The sequence below is a fragment of the Amia ocellicauda genome, chromosome 3, assembly GCF_036373705.1.
Source record: "Amia ocellicauda isolate fAmiCal2 chromosome 3, fAmiCal2.hap1, whole genome shotgun sequence".
Lineage (NCBI taxonomy): Eukaryota > Metazoa > Chordata > Actinopteri > Amiiformes > Amiidae > Amia > Amia ocellicauda.
This window is the reverse complement of record NC_089852.1, coordinates 22,573,378-22,594,123: the sequence shown is the minus strand read 5'-3', so window position 1 is coordinate 22,594,123 and position 20,746 is coordinate 22,573,378. Positions and strand designations below refer to the sequence as shown.

The window sequence follows — 20,746 nt, the reverse complement described above, 5'->3', positions numbered from 1 at the left end:
CCAGTGAAGTGTAAGTCAGCTGGGAAGGCATATCTCTGCAGTGATCCCAGCTCGAGCCTGAAAGTGCGGCTCGCTGAGAGTTTACATTACTGAAACAAGTTTCCACGTGATGCTGGCAGAGGGCCTGCTTCTATAATTGAGTCAGACCCGAGCAGGCTGTCAGCTGCCCTCCCTGGGACAAAAACAGACTGAGACAAATCGCATGCACTTAGGACTAGCCCCTGCCCTGTCCTGTCACCCTTCTTGTCCTGCTGCTGTCCACTGGCACCTGCAGCTGCAATGTACACAACTGTGCTGCTGCAGTAGAGTCCACAGCACTGCTCTCTATTTTGACACCTGTGTGCTACAGTACCATATCCCTTCAAATTTATCACACGCTTTTTAAGTAGTATCTCTCTTGTAAAACTGGCTCTGTGTCTTACATTCAAGCACTACAATTACAATGCACTTGTTAAGATCGCGTGATAGTCTGAACGAGACACTGCCGAATGGAAACATGCTGTGTGGAAAAACGTGGTCGCATTTAAATTCGAAGCGCACCTCTTCCCCAAGGTCAGACTCTGATGGCTCCTGCCCCGGGGGGGGCATGGAAGAGACTAGAGAATGCTCCGGGTGTAATAGAAAGCACACAGTGAACAGAATGGCCAAAAGTCCTTCACCACACCGATTAAAAATCAATTAATCACAGCCTCTACCTGCAGTATTAAAGTGTCCTATTGAACCAGGAATGCAGACATTATTAAATGGGCACAATCCACTACTTTGTATGATCCAAAAAAAATAAAAAAATAATAATAATAATAATCTGAAAAGCATTCATTCACAGTTAGCTACCTATGAAGTCAGGTGGTGTTGTGTAATTTTTAAATAGTTCATCTCGCTGAAAGTTATTCATCCACAGTCCCGATCACCCCCTTCATAAAGGCACAGATAAAGTCAAAGGAAAGATAAGTTGTCATTCTGTCAGCTGTGGCCAGGGGGGCTTTTCTCCTGCTGAACTTTGCTGCCTTTTTCCGGGGATCTTTCGAGCGCAACACCTGACCTGCCAGGCTGCAAAGCTACCACTGCCACCAAACACAGCTGGATATCACCATAATCTCAGTGCAGATTAGGGCTCATGTTGCTCATGCATTTGTAAATGGGGAATCAGATTGCTTTTGCAGCTCTGCCGTTTGATGCGGTCTTCATCTAAGGCTCATCTATACCACCCTGGAATGATACATAATTGCCCTATAGGTGAGCATCGCAGACCTGTAACACCATAGAAGACAAACCCGAGAGCCTGTGCTGCTTAATGAGATGGAGCAGCCTGGGGATTTCTGCCATCTTTATGGTTGTGCGCTGGTGAATGGTGCAATAAATCAAGGCTGCTTGTCAGAACTGCATGAATACCTCCCGATGTATTAGTAGGGCAGCTACTACCACATCAGAGTTTTCTGTGGGAAGCGAATCTGATTGTTTGGCAGCATCTTAAGGGAATCCCAGTTGTTTCTGTCGACACTGGATATAGAAACAGACAACTCATCCAAGTGATGTCTGTTTTTAATTCAGTTCTTTGCAATGGCAGGCTTACAAATACAAAACAGCCTGAGGTGACAACGCAGGCAGCGGGTGATGTGAAGAACATACCTTTGCAGTCAGATCCCTGCAAAGCTCACCACACACACCTGGAAAACATTATGCCCGAGACATATTCAATAAGTGGGCCTTGTTACATAAGAGAATGCAAGCACTAAAGTAAGTCATGTGCATCCATAATAACAATTATCTACCCTATTTTTTTCCTTCTTCCCTCTCAACACTAGCGAATAAAGCAGTGCAATTCCTGCCGTGTACAACCTCCCCTGAAGGCTCTCTCAGATTCTTGCTCTACAAGGTCAGACCTAACACTAACAGCACACCACAAAAAGCAGTGATGACCCCATTGAGGCATGCAAAGCGGTAACCAGATTTCAAAGGGTGACAATTTCCCTAAGACACATCACATCCAAACAAATACTAGTGTGCAAACCTGATACTATCTGAAATACACAATTATAAAAAAAAAACAAGAATACAAAAAAACAAGGGATCTTTATTGCAATTTACGCTGATCTCCAACTTCTCACATTTAATAGGCTGTATTTAAACGTATCTATACAACAGAGCTACACAGGTATTTGACAACTATACGGGAGGGGCATAAACCTTTCTACTGATACCATACATACAGAGTGGTAGCCATAGACACATCGGTCATACAAGTTTTTAATTCGTTTATGCATGCAAGTTCTCATTCGATTCAGCACAGAAGCGGAGAGATGTGCATGCTTGTGGGATATGTTTGCTGCATATTACTGCACAGGACTTTACACAGATTACTTGGGTGTGGAGAGGCCATTAGACTTGAATCAATCCACCAATATGAGGTGTTATAACTCATGCTTCTTGCCACATGACAATGGCTTCATCATAAACATCATCCACATCATAAACAACAGATATGGAGACGGACTGATAAAGTGATAGGTACATGGACAGAAGATAGAGGGGTAGATGGATATCTTTGAACTCTACAACCACAAACCACCGACTATTTCGATTTGAACTCTGAGCAGTTCTTTCAAGAGCTATTGTTCCGAGACTGAGATGCACACACCACACTGAACTTTTCCTTTGCACTTCTTGTGTGCATATACCATTGCCAATACTAGTATAGATACTATTTTTGTATTCAGAAAAAGCAAGTTTCTCTTTTTGGAGTGAATATCCTACCTGTAGCTCGCACCACGCCACCTCCACCGTCGTCTCCGTATCCAGGCCCTTGTATACCGTCTTGAAGGACCCCCTCCCGATTTCGATGTTGAATTTCAGGTACCTGCCGTCAGGTGAGGTGGCCACCGCTTTGGTCTCGATTTCCTCTTTCTCCTCTTGCTCACATTTGCTTTCAAACGGAGCCCGGGATAAAATCACTTTGTGCTGCTTTTGCACACTACTGTCGTCCTCGGAGTCCGAGCTGACCTCCACGGTGCTGGAGGGGACCCGGACATCCCAGTTACTGAGCGGCTGCATGGGCTCCGAGCTCGGGGTCACGGCGGGCGCACTGGTGTCCGAGTCGGGCAAGGGGGACGGGGGGGACGGGGGGGACGGGGACTCGGGTTTCTTCTCTTTCGTCGTGGTCTCGGCTAAAATGTTCTCGCAAGACCAAGACAAGGGCTTGACCGGTGTGCCGTCGTAGACGAGGGGCTCCAGGTCCGTGGGGTTTATCTTATTGAACCTGTAGGAGTTTCTCCTGGCGCTGGCCGAGTGCCTGCGTCGTCGGATGGGGAGCCGGGGAGCCAAGCACGAATCGTCGTCCGGGACTGGAGTTAGACTGGGGAAACCACATGTAGCCAGGTCCACTTCAGCCTGGGACATGGTGGAGATGCGTTAAGTACTATGGGTTCTCTCGTCCAAAACTCACCAAGAAGAAAACTCGTACAGGGAATTATTTACGCGTTCATTTACTTATATTCCGGATCACTCCATGAATTTCTCCATGAAAGTGTGGAAATTGCCGTTTCAGTCCCAGCAGAGACGGAATTAACACCCTGAAGAAGGAGCGTCTTTGCGCACTTTACGCGTCCCTTCCTTGATTAGACGTGCGTGTGTTATTTTGTTTCTAGAGACATGAAATACATCGCTCTGGAGTTGGCATGAGCTGTGGACCAACAACTGTTCACAATATGTCATATTCCTTCCTTGGTTGTCCGATGTTTTCTTCCTCACCTCTTTTTAAGGCACCGAAATGAGCCCGAATAGCGTTCACTCCTCGGACGGCTTTCTTACAAAATATGCATATCGCAAAATACAAATATACAGTATATACTTAGTCAAGGGATCTCTGAAGGTCATGCTCCGTGCTTCACGAAAAAGTCTTTGTAAACATCCCGAGCAACAAAGTGAGTCCGTCGTGACATCCTACAAACACACACTTGTATCCTGTTCTCCGTGTGTCCTTAATGATCACACCCACGCTGTGCCCGACGACTACACACTGCAGGCGGCTCTCGGCCCGTCTATATGCGTGCCTGGCTCCTCCTTCGCTGCAAAAAGCACACCTTTCCCCAATGCAATGTGCGAGTAAGACCAAATATACATGCACGGCAGGACACTGGTTTTGAGATCGTCTAGGTCATGTAACCTAGGGGTTTAGGGGAAATATTTTCATGTCACACTTGCAACAATGTATATGTTAGCTGAAAACATTCCTACAGAAATATATAGGTGCAAAGATGGACTGCTTGGCTGTTGATATGGCAGAGTAACTTAGAGATAACTTCAAATTTCCATTGAACTGATAATGGGTGTGTACATTTTTGCAGAGTTACACGAATGTACAAACACCAACACTCACATGTTCGACAAGGTTAACAGGGGTACTGTAGTTATATTGTAGCTGTAGTAGTAGTAGTACCAATACTGTATGTAGAATAATGATACAAACCAAGCATGATTATACAACAGTGTATTTGTATTGCTTGAGAGTCCAATAAATTAATATGTATTGTATTTGCCCATAGAAAAGGTCAAATGAGCACAGCTGACTTTTGAAGCCAGTGTCTTTATATAGGGCTGGCATATGGTAATACCAGTTATAAGTAATCCCTGCTCCCAGCTGCCAACAAAAGGCTGCCTTTAAAATGGCTCAAGCATGTCTCTTCTGCTGTGACAAGATGTATGCAATAGTCTGCTTGGAAAATTAATAATGAAGAGATTAGAGTTGGGGGGACTTTATTTACTGCCCTGGAGGTGATAGATAGATAGATAGATAGATAGATAGATAGATAGATAGATAGATAGATAGATAGATATAGATATAGATATATAATAATGTCAAGAAAACCTGGGCAAATAGTAGTGTATGACTGGGTGAAGATATGTACAAATGTATGTGCGTACATGGGAGTGTTCAGCATTGTAGATGGACCAGTTCACAGAATTTGTCTAGACACCAAAACAAAAAAGTTTCCACATGATCAACACTCTCCACATATGAAACCAAGGTAATGTACGCCTCACTTTCAGTTTCTCATTGTCAGTATTTCTTTTTTTCCAAACAGTGCACTTGAACTGATGTTTCCCTGTAAATCCGTCACTGATGTAAAGTACCAGGAATTGAGTTTTGTCTAATTTACGTGAAATATCTGAATAAAACCTTTTTAAGAAAATAGCATACACAACCTTTTTCTTTTGAATTGAGGAAATATATGCAGTCACATTTTTCAAGGAAATGTAGCCAGTAGAAACTTGCTGTGAAGATGCATGGTAAAACTGTGATTAATCTGTCCTAGAGTGTATACCAGGAATCCTCTGGTGGGATGATCACTGTCGGACTGGCACTGGGGGACGAACCACAAGCAGTCAGTGTCAGATGCAGATTTGCTGGAGTGGAACTGCATGCCCTCCGATGGTCACTCTGCAAGGAGCGGAGAATAAATCCAGGGTGTGTGTGTTAAACCCTGGTCCACAAGGACTAAAGTGTCTTCCGCTATCACCCCTTAATTGGTCTAATTAAATGATAAAACTGACTATAACACTTCTCTCCTGACTCTAGAATGCTTTTGGGACATCTTAAGTAAACAACATATTTTAAGATTTGTAAAAAAAAAAAAGTGAAAATCTTATATAAGGCTGACTGAGAAAATAATTAAGTTCCTGGAGTAAGTGAGAGCACCTGCCGGGACAAAACCCCCCCAGGACTGGTGTCTGACACCCCTGGAATAAATTAAGTAATGGAGGCAAGCATTTAGAGGCATTCAACAGGATCGTGTCAAGACTCAAATGGCCAACACATTCTGAACTAGACCTGCACACTGAGGTACAGAAACTGGTCCTCAAAGGGCCACAGGGTCTTTAAGTTTCTGTTCCGCCCTCATTACTAAATTGACCTTATTGTTTCTTTAATAAGTCAACATTAACACATTCCTAAGGCCGGCAGCTATAGATCATTAAAGAGAGACCTAGGCAACCTGGAGTACTTTGAGCAAGCTCCAGCACAAGCAGGTTTTAAACTGGTAACTAGCCAATTGCAACAGCTCTTTGAATCTTAAGTACATGGCTTAAACACAGTCCACTCCCCCTCTTTGCCTCCCCGCACCACCTTCTCCTCCTCTCTTTTCTTTCTCCTGCCAAGACGAGAATCCAATATGAGCTTAAACATACTGGCCTCCAGTTCTGGATTCACCACAATGTGGGGTAAGCAGCTAGTCGCTTATTTTGTTGGCTTAGCCAATGCAGGTCATGGTGTCAGGCCAGCACCTGAATTTGTGAGTGCATGTCGTGTGCACAGTGAACGTTTAACCCCCACATCCTTGGGATTAACAGGTTAATATATATGGGCTATAGCTTTGGTATACAGAGCACCATTTTAGTGTTGTCTTGTTCCATTTCCTCAGCTCAACAGCAGGGTCTTGGGGTGGTGGACTGAGCAGACGCACGTGCTGTCAAGGATTCATGTTGGGAGCGAGCCAGACTGGTTATGAATAGAAGTAGAGAACATGCCAGCATTGAGAACAGGGGGAACTGTGTCGTCAGCAAGCCCCTGTGAGGGCACAAGTTGTATCGGTACTTTATCCAGAGTACATCACGTAATACGACTTACAGACATGTACGCAAGTGCCATGTTGTGTAAGAAATTATTTAAACATGCTGTCCAATAAAGGCAAATGTAAGTAAAATGTAGTTAACGTGCTGTCAGGGAGATGGCCCTTCCCATGAGCTGAGATAATAATAAGAAAGCTCTGCTATCTCCAGAGACACTCATCGCCTTGCCCGTTCCCCTGCCAAAGCCCAGGTTATCAGCACAAACACACAGGCTGCGATGACGAGGCGGGAGGCCCCCCTCCGACACCCTTTCCCCCTAATCTCTCCAAGTACCGCAGGAGAAAGCATTTCTTTAAAAAACAGCTTCGGTTCCTGGAGAGCCGTGGGGAGCTCTGGTATTTGTTCTAAAAGGGAAACTCGATTACTAAACCACTTTAACATTCTTCTCAACGAGGCTTATGTGGTTAAGATACATTTTTTATATATATTCCTGTTGATATCTTAAAAAATACTGTTCACTCAATATACTGTACCCACAGAACTATTTGGAAGCCTGGACAGAAATGTTAAATTCAAAGTTAATCAAGTAATTAGACCAATTAAGAAGCTGGAAACTGGACTAGAACACAATCCAGAAGACCCAATTTCAAAAGCAGGTCATAGAAACAAAACCGTAATAGTTCTTATTTCAAACAAATTCACATAAGTTTTTATAACCTGATATTTCCTATTGGATTAGTACTTGTTTTTTGTTTCTCCGCAATATTTCATTTTCTTTCCTTTTGGCTTAGACAAGTCCAGCTTCAAACTTCTCAACTCTGGCAATTGCAGTAGGGAAACTATTTTGAGTTACACCAGATCATAAATTTAATCTTAATGTTTCACCACGTGACTTCTGTAATTCAAATATGCTTCCCCTGTAATTGTCTATACAATTAACGTTGTACTCTTTTATCTTCAAGTATGAAACTAATTTAATATGGTTTTAAGCAAGAGGAAAATTATAATATGCAATATTGTACAGCCTGCTCCTACTACTGTAACAAAATGTCATGTATGTGATGCTGCAGACAATAGGTACTGTATATGTATTGCTTTATAAGAATGTTTCTTTCATCTATAAGCGTACCAATGACAATTGTCTGTCTCTGTGATAGCACAAATCTTGTTTAAGAGTCCTCTATCATACATATATTAAAATGCATTACTGTTGTTTAATCAATCAATAAATAACTAATATCTTATAATTAATCATTATTCCAATAATAGGTTATATGCTTAATCGCACATTATTTTCTCGATGCTTCAAACTATTTTCCTTAAGAATCTAGATAACTGTTATATGGACAATCAGCCTTTTAAACCTATCCAATCAAGTAGTTGAAACGGGGCTGTCGTCCAAGTGAAGGTAAACCACAGATAATACACTTCTGACACCAAGTGGAGGACAGACACCAAGCAGCAATAGACCCATACTGGGTTTTAGTTTTGTGTGGAATATACGCCCGGGCTCTGGAAACCACGCGTGTATTTCAGTACAGTGCAGAAGGAACACACACATCTGTTTTTCATTTAATTTCTATTTATTTTACAGTTCACCCTCAATGTAAAAGGGGGTGGAATACAAAGAAAAAGACATGGCTAAAACATCCTAACAGGAAAATCCAGCACAATCTACAGTAGCTAAACCCCTTGTCCATGCTCTTACCAGAGAAAAAAAAAAATGCTCCCAGTACCAAAACCAAGTATTTTCCAGTAAGAATTGTATATATCCACCACACGCTTCAGGAGAGAGAGAGACTTTTCTGCAGCTGACCAGAAATGCTTGATGTGAGCTCAGAGACCCAACACATTATATCTTCTGAAGGTCATTAAATAAAGTAAACAAAATAAAATAATAATAATAATAATAAAAACGCTGGTAAAAACATTTTGGAAAAGAAGAGTAGAGAGATCTCATCTGGGAAGGCATGCTTTACATTTTCCTTTATTCCTTTTTTTATCTAATCAAAATCGGCCCCCAAACAAAGGTCAGGGGACTTTCCTTAAATATTTTGCATCAGTCTAGATTACAAACAATTAGGGAGCACGCGTTTCCCTTGTTCCTTTGACGGAAGACACAATTGACTCTTTAGTTCCAGAAACGGACACATCATATCAGACCGACATCTATCCAGCGTGGCCCCAGCTCACAGTCCACCCTGTCACAGCAGTGCTCTCCTCAGAAGAACTTCACTCCTTTCCCATCATTCATAGTGATGATCTCGGCCTTGCCATCTGTCTGAAGCGCCTGCAGGGACCGCAGCAACATCCACTCCTCCAGCCCGTGGAACTCTGCAGGGGAAACAGGACAGAAGAATAGGACTCACCACAGGGCATCTGCTGTTCCCTGACGGGGATTTGAGAAAATATAGTTTAAAGTCAGGAACCATTGGTTACAATGTTACAAGAGGGATTGATTGGAGTTTCATTGCAAAAATAAATCTAGCCATTTAATTGGATGAAACTAAGGGTATCAAACCAGACTGGTCTACAGGTGCCACCCAAACAGCTGCGTCCTATGGAGGCATTGACAGATAAGGATTGGAGTAGACGTGCCAACATGCTTACTCTTACCTTCGCTCTCTGTATCGTCTCCATTAGACAGCTCAAATAGTGTGAACACAGAGTTTGTCATTCCGTTTTTGGAAACCTTAAACACAGGAAAAGGCATTAGCATCACCAAGTCCTTCCTAGGCACTGGCACTGGCACTTGCTAATGGGGGGGGGGGGGGTGGGAGGCAGACTGACTAGGAGCGTGTGTGGCATACTAATGATACCGTAGCAGAACCGCAGTCATTCTTGCCATGAGAGACTCCTATATTCTGCAAGAGGGCGGTGAAGACGTACACGTACACTGGCAATGCTTAAACAAATACGTTAACCCTACAATTTAGAGAAGGGGGTCAAAATCAGAAACGTGGGCTTAAATAACCCCATAAATCTGAGCCATTCTATTTCAATATATTTTTATTCCACTGAAATCATTTTGCTACAAAAACAAAGCCATCACATGCTTATCCTGTACCAAGAGTCACACAGCTGTAAATTATTATGTTGAACCTCACATTTGGCCTTTGACTGTTCAGAGTCATGTTAAACGTTTATTACGCTAATAGCCACACTTTAGGGACTAACAGGTCAGTTTCAAATATTTCAAATATGTGCTTGAGCAAATAAATAAGGTTGTAATTAATCAGAAGGGCTCAAGATCACTATGAAAATGTGCATGCCATTCCTAATCATCGCACTGGAATATTCTGGCCAAATCAGATTCAAAATGCAGCTCAAATGACTGGTTGAACCAGATCTGGTCCCTTCAGCCAACATCTCCTGGACATAGTCTTAGAGTACCTGTAGGTTTACTGAATGTTCAGTGCTGTGAAAACATTTCAGCTTGTCTGTTTTTTTTTTTGTTTTGTTTCTGGATGATTGTTACAAAATGTGTTTATTAAACCCAGCAAACAATGTAACTAATAAATAAAGCTAATATAATAAAGTACAGTAAACAACTGGGGCTAGAAAATACATGCCCCAAAGTTCAGATATGAAGATCGCTTATAAACTGTTCAACAACACGTTCCAAACCGGTAGTATGATCAAACGAGTTCAAGTGCAATGTGTCATGGGTGGACATACCAAAGTATAGAAAAATAAATGTTTAAATTTGTTGTGAATGCATAATTATACTTTGTTTATTCCAGAAAAATACATATTTACACACAAATGATCCTTTATTCACAGTATAGTTCATTTATACAGTAACGCCCTGACTGTTTTATACTTCTACATAGGCCAAAACCAAAAACACAGTGTAAAGCCATAATATAATCCATTTGCTCTTCCTCGTGTGTTCAATTTAGAATAGTTCCCTTAGGGCAACATGTGCGGTAAATTATTTTAAACTATGCCAATTAAAGAAAAATGCTTTTATCTTCACTGTTACATGAAGCAGAAAAAAGAAGCCACTGACATTTTCAATTGTCTGAAATCTTAAAACTAGATTATGTGACTTTTGGAAGGGTTTGTCTAAGCCTAAGGCCTTTACAATTAATGAACAGTTATGCTGCACTGGTTTTACTTGTTATGCATAAATATATATATATACAGCATCATCAGCCGTACTCTGATGTAGAAGACAAAGTGTATTAGGTGACTTTGGTTCTTTGTATGTGGGAACTACAGCCTCTGACAACGTGCACAAGCCATTACCTGAGGGAGGCTTTGAGTTCCTTACCCATTGATATATGAGTTTTCCCCATTCCTCAGGCCGTCTCCACATTATCAGACATCTTGATTTGTTTTTATCAATCCACTCTAGGTTCCCTGTTATTGAAGAGGAACATAAAAACAACAGGATTTTAGTACTACACTTTATAATGCTCTGAAAATGCTTCTTGTGGCTGTAAGTCGCCCTGGGTAGGGTGTCCGCTATGTAATTAAAAATAATAATAGTAATAATACTGTCAGTCAACAGAGTGCAATACGGTTTCCATTTATTTATTTATTTATTTATTTATTTATAAGGATATACACACTGTAGCTTTGAAATATATATAATTCACAGCTACAGCAGGTTGACAGATGCAGTGATCCTGTCATTTTCAATCTGCTAATGAAAGAGAATTTGCATCCGTCAAAGTCATGCAATTGTTGTATTATTATTATGTGCTCTAATTAAAGCATTATTATATCTCATGCATGTAGACAACTTTATGTACACAGCTCAACAAAATTAAGGGAACACATAATCATCACAGTATAACACCAAGTCAATTAAACTTCAGGGATATCAATCTATCCAGTTAGGAAGCCTAAGCGATTGTGAATCAGTGTCACCTGTTTTGGTGCAAATGAAAGTGACAACAGGTGCACTGGGAGGCAACAGCAAGACAACCCCCAAAAAGGGAATGGTTTTGCAGGTGGCGGCCACAGACAATTGCTCTCTCCTTATCCTTACTGACAGATTCTTCTCTCGCTTTGCTAGTGTCCTTGTCACTACTGGTTGCATGAGGTGGTACCTGTAGCCCATTCAGGTAGCACAGGTAGTCCAGCTCCTCCAGGATGGCACATCCATACATGCCGTCGCAGGAAGGTTTGCTGCGTCTCCCAGTACAGTCTCAACAGCATGGAGAAAATACAGAGAGACGGCCGTTACAAGAGGAGAGATGGACAGGGCCGTAGAAGGGCATCAACCCAGCAGCAGGACCGGTATCTGCTTCTTTGTGCGAGGAGGAACAGGAGGAGCACTGCCAGAGCCCTAAAAAATGACCTCCAGCGGACTACTGGTGTGCATGTTTCTGACCAAACTGTCAGAAACAGACTCCATGAGGGTGACATGAGGGCCTGACATCCTCTAGTGGGAGCTGCGTTCACAGCCCAGCACCATGCAGCTCGATTGGCATTCGCCAGAGAACACCAGAATTGGCAGGTCCGCCATTGGTGCTCCATTCTCTTCACAGATGAGAGCAGGTTCACACTGAGCAGATGTGACAGACCTGAAAAAGTCTAGAGATGCCGTGGTGAATGTCATGCTGCCTGCAACATCATCCAGCATGACCGGTTTGGCAGTGGGTCAGTGATGGTCTGGGGAGGCATATCCTTGGAGGGTCGCACAGACCTCTACGTGCTAGCCAACAGTACCCTGACTGCTGTTAGGTACCGGGATGAAATCCTCAGACCCATCGTCAGACCTTACACTGGTGCAGTGGGCCTTTGGTTCCTCCTGGTGCAGGACAATGCCCGGCCTCATGTGGCCAGTGTCTAGGAAGTTCCTGGAGGACGAAGGCATTGATGCCATTGACTGGCCCTCACGTTCCCCAGACCTGAATCCAACTGAGAACCTTTGGGACGTTATGCATCGGTGCATCCGAAGCCACCAAGTAGCGCCACAGACTGTCCAGGAGCTCACTGATGCCCTGATCCAGGTCTGGGAGGAGATCCCCAGGACACCATCCGCCGTCTCATCAGGAGCATGCCCAGACGTTGTCGGGAGTGTATAAAGGCACGTGGGGGCCATACACACTACTGAGTGACATTATGAGTTGCCATGATGAAATTCACGCAAGTTGTAATAGCCTGTGATTTCAATTGATTTTCGGTGTGAGTTTGAATCCAGCCCTCAATCGGTTGCTGACTTTGGTTTCCACTGACCGTTGTTACGTCATGTTCTCAACTATTTACACAATGTAGAGTAAAGATTTTGATCTTTAATGTATTTCGTTCATGTGCGATTTAAGTGTTCCCTTAATTTTTTTGAGCAATGTATAATGAGATGGAATGAATAAGTTAGTGCTTGCAAACTGTGCTGTTAATGGGGGGAAGCAGACCCTCTCATCAGCTCAGCACATCATACCTCAAAACATTTTACCAAACTGATCCACATTTGTTAGCGTATTTTTAACGGAGCACTATAATCATGCTACGGTCAGTCACAGGGAGGACATATGGTAAAATTGGAAATAAACCTTTTTTTCTCAGTTCTTCAAAAATGACCTGAATGGCTTCTGTGGAGAGCTTCCCTGAAATCTGGGTTAAAGAAACATGACTTAAAACAGCCTTAGTCACCTTCAGTTTTTGAAAACACCTTCATGATGCAATTATTGTGAGGGAAAAAAATGGTTACTGGTGAAATGCTAACAAACAATTCCTACGGGCAATCTACTGTACCTAGAGTTAAACCACAGCTAAACACTGACTCAAGACACATCTGTTTTACTTTCCTGACCAGTTAAGCTCTCTTGTAATTTTGCACTGTATACAACTATAATTGTACATTTACTGTGATTTCTCCTATGCCCTCTCCCTTTAGCACAGGGGTCTCAAACTCAATCCATGGAGGGCCATGTGTGTGCTGGTTTTCGTTCCAACCAAGTCCTCAGTGACTTAATTGATCTAATTGTTTAATTAGCTACATACATTTAAACACCTATCCAGGCCCAGGATATTTTATAAGATACTGTACATTGAATCAAATGCACTTTTAGACCATCAACTGTAAGATACCTTGCAATATAGTGTTTACATATATCAAATTGAATAATTAATTAGACAAATTAAATAATTGAGGACTTGGTTGGAACGAAAACCAGCATACACATGGCCCTCCAGGAATTGAGTTTGAGACCCCTGCTTTAGCACATACTTAGGACTTAAATGCATCATGTCTGCACTGTCTAGGATGCATGCGCTGTAATGTATATTAACTGTACTTCTGCACTTTTATCATTCTAAAAGTGTGTGCTTATATTTTGCACTTTTGTAATGCTTGTATAAACTGTAAACCTACATAAGGGCGTCTGCTAAGAAATAAAACATAATATATCAGTACAAAATGAAGACTTTTAAGGCTGGGTCCGATTGTGCTCGTTGTGGCTTGTGATACAGCTGCACACAAACAGCTCTGAAAGGATACTCCCTATTTTTTTGTTGTTGAACACCGGGCTCTCCTGGGCTTCCATTATGTCCAGTGTGTAGAGTTTGTTATGCCGACAAAACGACAGCGCCAACGAGCACCATGCAGTCAGCTGTTTCTGCCGGGTGTCAACATTAGGCTGTAACCTGTCAGGGATAAATAACCCGAAAAAGCGCTATTCCTTTGCTCACGTATTATCTTCAATAATAATGCCCTGGTCTTTGTACTCACGAAGCAATGTCATTGTTCGTAGTGTCCTGTCCACAAACAGAGAATAAAGCAGCGTGGACATCACACAATAAACACGTCTACTCAGAAATCGCTCATAATAAAACGGAGATGTTTAAAGTGCCCACATTAACTGCCTATACAAAGTTGATGTCTGTCTATCACACCCATTTCCCGGTCTGGTTGGTTTACAGGAAGTGCTGGACAGCAGTCCTCCTAGTTTCTCTGTACAGACGCACACAGCTGCCGCAGCGAGCCCTGTGAGTATCTGCTGCCAGGGCTTATTAAAGTGCATGACATGCGGTGTATAAGGTGTCTACTCACGTAAAGAAGGGAGGGAAGTTATACTGCCAAGGCCACTCAAAACTCATGGCTGAAATACAGTAACCAGGAAGTCGGTGCGCCGCATTAATCCCGCCCTCGCCAGCGGGAAACCGAGACGAAGGCGAACAGTTCCGAGAGACGCTGGTATGGACGTGTGCGCCACCTGCTGCCGAGAAACTAGATAGCAGTGCTATACTCTGCAACTGACTTTACATTTTGATTGTTTTTAAATAACAAAATTATTATTTATTGTGAGCCCATCCTATCTAGGTTTTCATAATGGCGAGCAAGCCCTTTGGTGGCCTTTTGGGGCCGAGCGCTGGCACCGCCGGGCAGGGCCTGTTGTTCGGTGCCGCTCCGCACGGCCTTCTCGCCGACTTATTGATCAACCTGAACGGGAAAAACGAGGAGAGTCTGCGGACGATGTCCCAGCACAGCGGGAGCTTCAAAGAGCAAAGACTTGTGGGTAAGAGCATGACACTAGCCTGTGCTTCATAACTTTTCGAAAGTTAAATGAGCTTGAAGCACCTATGTATGATTTGTATGCAATAGACCATCCCTCAGATCATTTGCACAATATCCAACTGCTTTTTTGCTTCATTATGCATAGCCTCAGAAGTTATTATTGTATTGATACTTATATATTGTATTTAATGTATTGTTTCCATACTTTGGAAATTGTTCCTTGTGACAACTGTAAGTCACCTTGGTTAAGGGCGTCTGCTAAGACACCGATCAGCTATAACATTATGACCACCTGCCTAATATTGTGTAGGTCCCCCTTTTGCTGCCAAAACAGCCCTGACCCGTCAAGGCATGGACTCCACTAGACCTCTGAAGGTGTGCTGTGGTATCTGGCACCAAGACATTCACAGCAGATCCTTTAAGTCCTGTAAGTTGCGAGGTGGGGCCTCCATGGATCGGACTTGTTTGTCCAGCACATCCCACAGATGCTCGATTGGATTGAGATCTGGGGAATTTGGAGGCCAAGTCAACACCTTGAACTCGTGATTCATCAGACCAGGCCACCTTCTTCCATTGCTCCGTGGTCCAGTTCTGATGCTCACGTGCCCATTGTAGGCGCTTTCGGCAGTGGACAGGGGTCAGCATGGGCACCCTGACTGGTCTGCGTCTACGCAGCCCCATACGCAACAAACTGCGATGCACTGTGTGTTCTGACACCTTTCTATCAGAACCAGCATTAACTTTTTCAGCAATTTGAGCTACAGTAGCTTGTCTTTTGGATCGGACCACACGGGCCAGCCTTCGCTCCCCACGTGCATCAATGAGCCTTGGCCGCCCATGAACCTATCGCCGGTTCACCGCTTTTCCTTCCTTGGACCATTTTTGATAGGTACTGACCACTGCAGACCGGGGACAACCCACAAGAGCTGCAGTTTTGGAGATGCTCTGACCCAGTCGTCTAGCCATCACAATTTGGCCCTTGTCAAAGTCGCCCATTTTTCCTGCTTCTAACACATCAACTTTGAGGACAAAATGTTCACTTGCTGCCTAATATATCCCACCCACTGACAGGTGCCATGATAACGAGATTATCAGTGATATTCACTTCATCTATCAGTGGTCATAATGTTATGGCTGATTGGTGTATATAGTCTATATTTGATCTAACCTGCCAGCATGAGCTTTGCACAAATTAACAACACATGTCATTGTTTAATGTTGTTGTTAATTATAATACAAAATGACAACAGCTGACTTAGAAAACAGTACAATTCAATATTTTATATTAAAACAAGGCAGGTCATGAAAAACTTTTTTTCTCTCTCTTCCTTCCTTAGAGTGTGTCTTTCTGATGTGTGAGGAGTTAAGACTCGACCATTTTACTGGATATCAAGCCCTGGAAATACTGGAGAGGTATGTAGTAGTTTTAATGCCCATATTTATAACCAAACTCGATGTAAATAAAAAAAAAGAAAAGAAAAGAAAAGTATCTTAAAGAAAGTATCGGTTGTCTTTTAAACACAAATCACAGGGATTTGGAGCAGCAGAATTTTCCTACTCCGCTCCAGCGCCACTCTGCTCTCCTGCTCAAGCTGAATTATTAACTGTATAATAATTCCTAAGAAATCACTGATATCACTGATTTGCAAAAAGTGAATTACTCTTATTTGAAACTTCATTCTGACCCTTTTCCACCTGCAGTAGATCCATCAATTGCTTTAACACCTGGAAGAATGGATAAAGAATGGAAGAGCCATTCAGTCAGACATAAAATAAAGTAATATTTTGTAATAAATGTACATGTTCAAATTACTGAAGGATTGTGTCGTATCAGAAAACATCTTTGAGATAAAATGTATGAAGATGTAGATGGGTCGGTTTCTACAAAACCACAAAAAATCAAGCCTCTCTCTTTTTGATATTCCAGGTACATGATCAAGCACCTTGAATACCTGTTGGACCCCAACACAGAGCCAGGTGCAGCGGGGGGACAACCAGGGGATCTCCAAGGCTCTGTACTCGTAAAGCTCAGGGACAGATTCATGCTCACAGTTTTCTCTTGCATCCAGTTGGCGAGCAAACTAGCTCTTCACTGCCATGTAAGTAGAACTCCATCGCCTGTCTCTCTGTGCCAGTAATGACTCATCAAAGACTCATCATAAAGAGTCAAATCACTGTAAATGGGTTTCTGCTTTACAACCCACATACAATTCTGTTTTTTCAAAGCTGGCTGAGAAATAGATGAATTCAAATTATTTAAATTATGCATTTATGTATTTTTTTTTTTCAAATGATGGAGGCCCATTCTGTATTGTTTGGTGTTTGGTGCTGTTATGGTCCTCTTTGTGCTTGTTGCCATTTTAATTTCACTGTGATGATGATAATGTAAATAAGTGAATATTTTAGGAGACTATGACTAGGAGAATATTTTGCTCCAAGCCACGTCCAGAGACTATGTAGTAGAAATGTAGTTTGAAATCTCATGTGATCGCAAGAGGTACTCCTGTAAATCGTTTGGGATAAAATGTGGCACAGTGGCAGTCAAACAAATTAATTGAAATAATGTTTCATGAGCAAACTATGAAAAGCACAGCATTATACTTCCCCCATCTGCTTAAATTGCCCCAATGTAACTTTTTTGTTTTTATTATCTGCTTAAAGAGTGAGCAAGTGAATGAGAGTTTTTGCTTTGCAGATCATTGACAACAATGTAGGGGTGTCGTTTCTACAGTCAATGGGCTATAACTACACCAAAGAGACCTTGCTGGAGTCAGAGCTTCATATCCTGAAAACCCTGGATTTCTGCATCAGCATCCCTAATCCACTTACATACGTTGAGATGCTACTGGAAGTGCTGGGTGAGTATTGTGGTTCCCAGTAACCAATTCCCAATAGCTTTTTATTAATTCAGACCCTGTCTACACTGTACATTTATACCATATTAGTTGACTTTTAACCGACCTAAAAGTGGTAAATAACATCCGCATACATACAATCACTCTTCTTTGCGGGTGCTTTAATCTGAATTAATTACATCGTATTCAAGTCTGGTTCTCCAGATCAGTTATGCAGTGTAGACATAGCCCTCAGTGTGCAGCAGAGTCCTACATTAGGATGTACTCCTCCAATCTTAAAAACAAGGAAAGACAAATATATAAAATATATAAAGCAGTCATAATTTAAAATAAGGTTTGTGGTGACTTCTAACCACATTATTCTACCATGTTAAAGCAAACAGCCTCGACACCGGGACAGCAGGGACACAACACCAAGCACAAAAGGGAGCCGGCACAAACGTGACCGTATCTGGTAGCCAGGCCTGGTGCATTCCTCATTGGGCTCATTTACAGGCTAAGGAAGGAGAGCCAGATTGGATGAAAAAGCTGTTTCCCTGTCACCTCTTCCAGGTTACAATGATTCCAGTGTTCCAGTCCCACAGATGCACACAGTTTGTCAGCAAGTGCTTCAGTTCATTTACCTCCAGAGAAATGCAATTTATCACCATCTGCTGCAGGCTGTCACAGCGTGCCCAAGCCCAACTGTGGAGCAGAGGTGAGTTAACTTAATTTAATAGCATAAAGATCAATACATCATATTATTAAAAGTTCTTTGCCTACATTGTAGCTGTTTGTTTCGCTTCACTCTCTCTTGGTTTGTTTTTACTATGTCAGTAAAACAAATATATATGATTAGGGTGCTGATTATGCTTTCCGTCTTGTGTTTGGGGTGCAGAGTCAAGTTTGTGACCGTGAAAGAGGATTCCATGCTTCTGGCCATCGGGGTCATTGCTGTGGGCGCCTTCATTCTTCGCTTCACAAGCTGGGAGCAGGTAACGCAGGATGGCGTTTATCAGAGCAGTGGGGGTCAGCCCTGTTCCTGGAGAGCAGAACATCCTGCACGTTTTATAGACCTTTGAAAATGATCATACACTGAAACCCCTTGATCACACAGGTCATTTAAGCCCAACATTTAAATACATTAAAGAGATAACAGTTTGGATATCAGAAGACCCAAATGCACTGTGGCTCTCCAAGACAGGCGTTGGTCAGTTCCTGTATTAGCGGGATACATGCTTGCGCTGTAGGTATGAGTCTGTGATTTAGGTGCTGTAATCACATGCTTGTGTGTTTTGTAATGGCAGGTAGTGGATGAGCTGAGCTGTATTACGGGGGCTTCAGGAGAGAACATTGCAGATTTTACATACGTGGTTTTGAATAAGATCGTGGGTGATGAAACTCCCATGAGACCCCTTTGAACCACAATCTGAGACGTCTCGCCCTTGTTTGTGGCACAATTTCACCCTTTGCATGTTGTCTGGGGGCTCCTTGTAGTTAAATAGTGGCCAACGTTAAGGTCGTGACTTTTCTAATTCCTAGTTTGTTTGCTTCTTCAGTGGCAAAAGTTATTGTTTTGTTTCAGTAATGCAAAGTGGAACTATATAGCAGCTATTTAAGTTAATATCTATGATAGCTTTAGAAGGAATTGTATCTATGTCTTTTGGGGCTTAGGTTGAGTTGCATTGCTGCGGTTTGTCGTTCGTGTTAGTGATGTTTTTTGTTAATGTCTTCAAAATGCATTTCCTTGTCCTTTTTGGCAAAGCTTTAGAAATTCTTGTTTGTAAACTAATTTAAAACTGCCTTGCCATATATTTGTATTACATGCTTACATTTCTACAGAATTGAAACCTGACCTTTATTCTGAGTCATATAAGTTAAACACACACAAGTAGGCTTATTCAGGAGATACTCAGCATGTTGTTTTTTGGTTCTGTATTTATTGGTTCTCAAACATTTACCAACTTGCATGGCAGAAACTGAGTGGTTGTTTTGTTTTGGTCTGTTTGGTTTAAGTATTTGTAATTGTTAATTTGAAAAGGGGATTCACAGTCTAAACAAAACCCAGTCAATGTGTAGAAAGTGGGTGTAGTTCTTGTTCTATTGGCAAGGTTTGCCTTTGTCAAAAAATGTTAAGAGTTAAATAACCATACAAAAATAAACAAAACATGAAAAAGTCAACTCCAAATTCCATCATTCACTTTTGCACAATCCGTGCATCACATGATTCATTTTCCTTTAACAACTTTAATTTTAGGGACATTGCAGCAAGATGGCAGCAAATAACATTAAACAGCTGCCCAATTCTAGTTCTTCCAATGCATCCCATTTGCTAAATCTGATGATCTCAATGATCTCAAAGTAAAACAACACTGCTGGGGTTCTGAGTTTAGGTTTCCATTCCCATTCGCCCTTTCATTCCCGCATCTTTCAGTGTGGTCAGCTTCATCATAAGAGCCAACCCTGTGGAGGGAAAGGTTAGATGGGCACTGATGCTCATATAGCTTTTCCTTTAAAAAATAAAAGTATCTTCAACAGCATGGGAAAAATAAAGAAAACCCCTTTCATCCCAGAGGGCATCCATCTAACAGATTTTTAAAGGTATCTGAAAATCAGTAAATGTCTGCCTCTTAATTTGAGATGTGGTCTGTAGACGGTTATAATTACTCCAATTAAATCATTAAGAACTAAGAAAGCCCTGCAGGATTCAAGGATATCCATGGTGTAATATGGTACTCAATGCAAAAGCAACAACAACAACCTAAATACACAATAAGAATCATTATACCATTATGTCTGATGGAGATAATACAGTAATGAAGGATTTTAGGTAATTGGGAAGGGATAACAACAGAATATACTTTAGCTGCTTTAGCTG

General features: G+C 42.1%; 3 protein-coding genes across 4 annotated transcripts in view; 1 reads left to right on the top strand and 2 right to left on the bottom strand.

Moving 5' to 3' along the window:
- Positions 1-3,998, bottom strand: part of LOC136741307 (serine/threonine-protein kinase WNK4) — a 76,551-nt gene extending 72,553 nt beyond the window's left edge. For both annotated transcript variants that reach the window (XM_066698506.1, XM_066698508.1), the window contains exon 1: positions 2,755-3,998. In XM_066698506.1, the coding sequence (XP_066554603.1) occupies positions 2,755-3,396 (642 nt within the window). In that variant the 5' untranslated portion in view covers positions 3,397-3,998. The remainder of the gene's footprint in view (positions 1-2,754) is intronic.
- A 4,130-nt stretch (positions 3,999-8,128) lies between these two features.
- vps25 (vacuolar protein sorting 25 homolog) lies at positions 8,129-14,679 on the bottom strand. Its single transcript, XM_066698505.1, has 6 exons — positions 14,570-14,679; positions 14,018-14,163; positions 13,071-13,124; positions 10,841-10,929; positions 9,181-9,256; positions 8,129-8,898 (listed from the first exon to the last, which is right to left on the bottom strand). The coding sequence occupies exons 1-6, from the start codon at positions 14,614-14,616 to the stop codon at positions 8,786-8,788; spliced, it is 525 nt and encodes a 174-aa protein (XP_066554602.1). The 5' UTR covers positions 14,617-14,679; the 3' UTR covers positions 8,129-8,785.
- Positions 14,668-20,026, top strand: cntd1 (cyclin N-terminal domain containing 1). Its single transcript, XM_066698504.1, has 7 exons — positions 14,668-15,035; positions 16,372-16,447; positions 16,962-17,133; positions 17,730-17,892; positions 18,442-18,586; positions 18,767-18,863; positions 19,176-20,026. Exons 1-7 carry the CDS (start codon positions 14,849-14,851, stop codon positions 19,287-19,289), a joined length of 954 nt encoding a protein of 317 aa, XP_066554601.1. The 5' UTR covers positions 14,668-14,848; the 3' UTR covers positions 19,290-20,026.
- Positions 20,027-20,746: the final 720 nt, after the last annotated feature.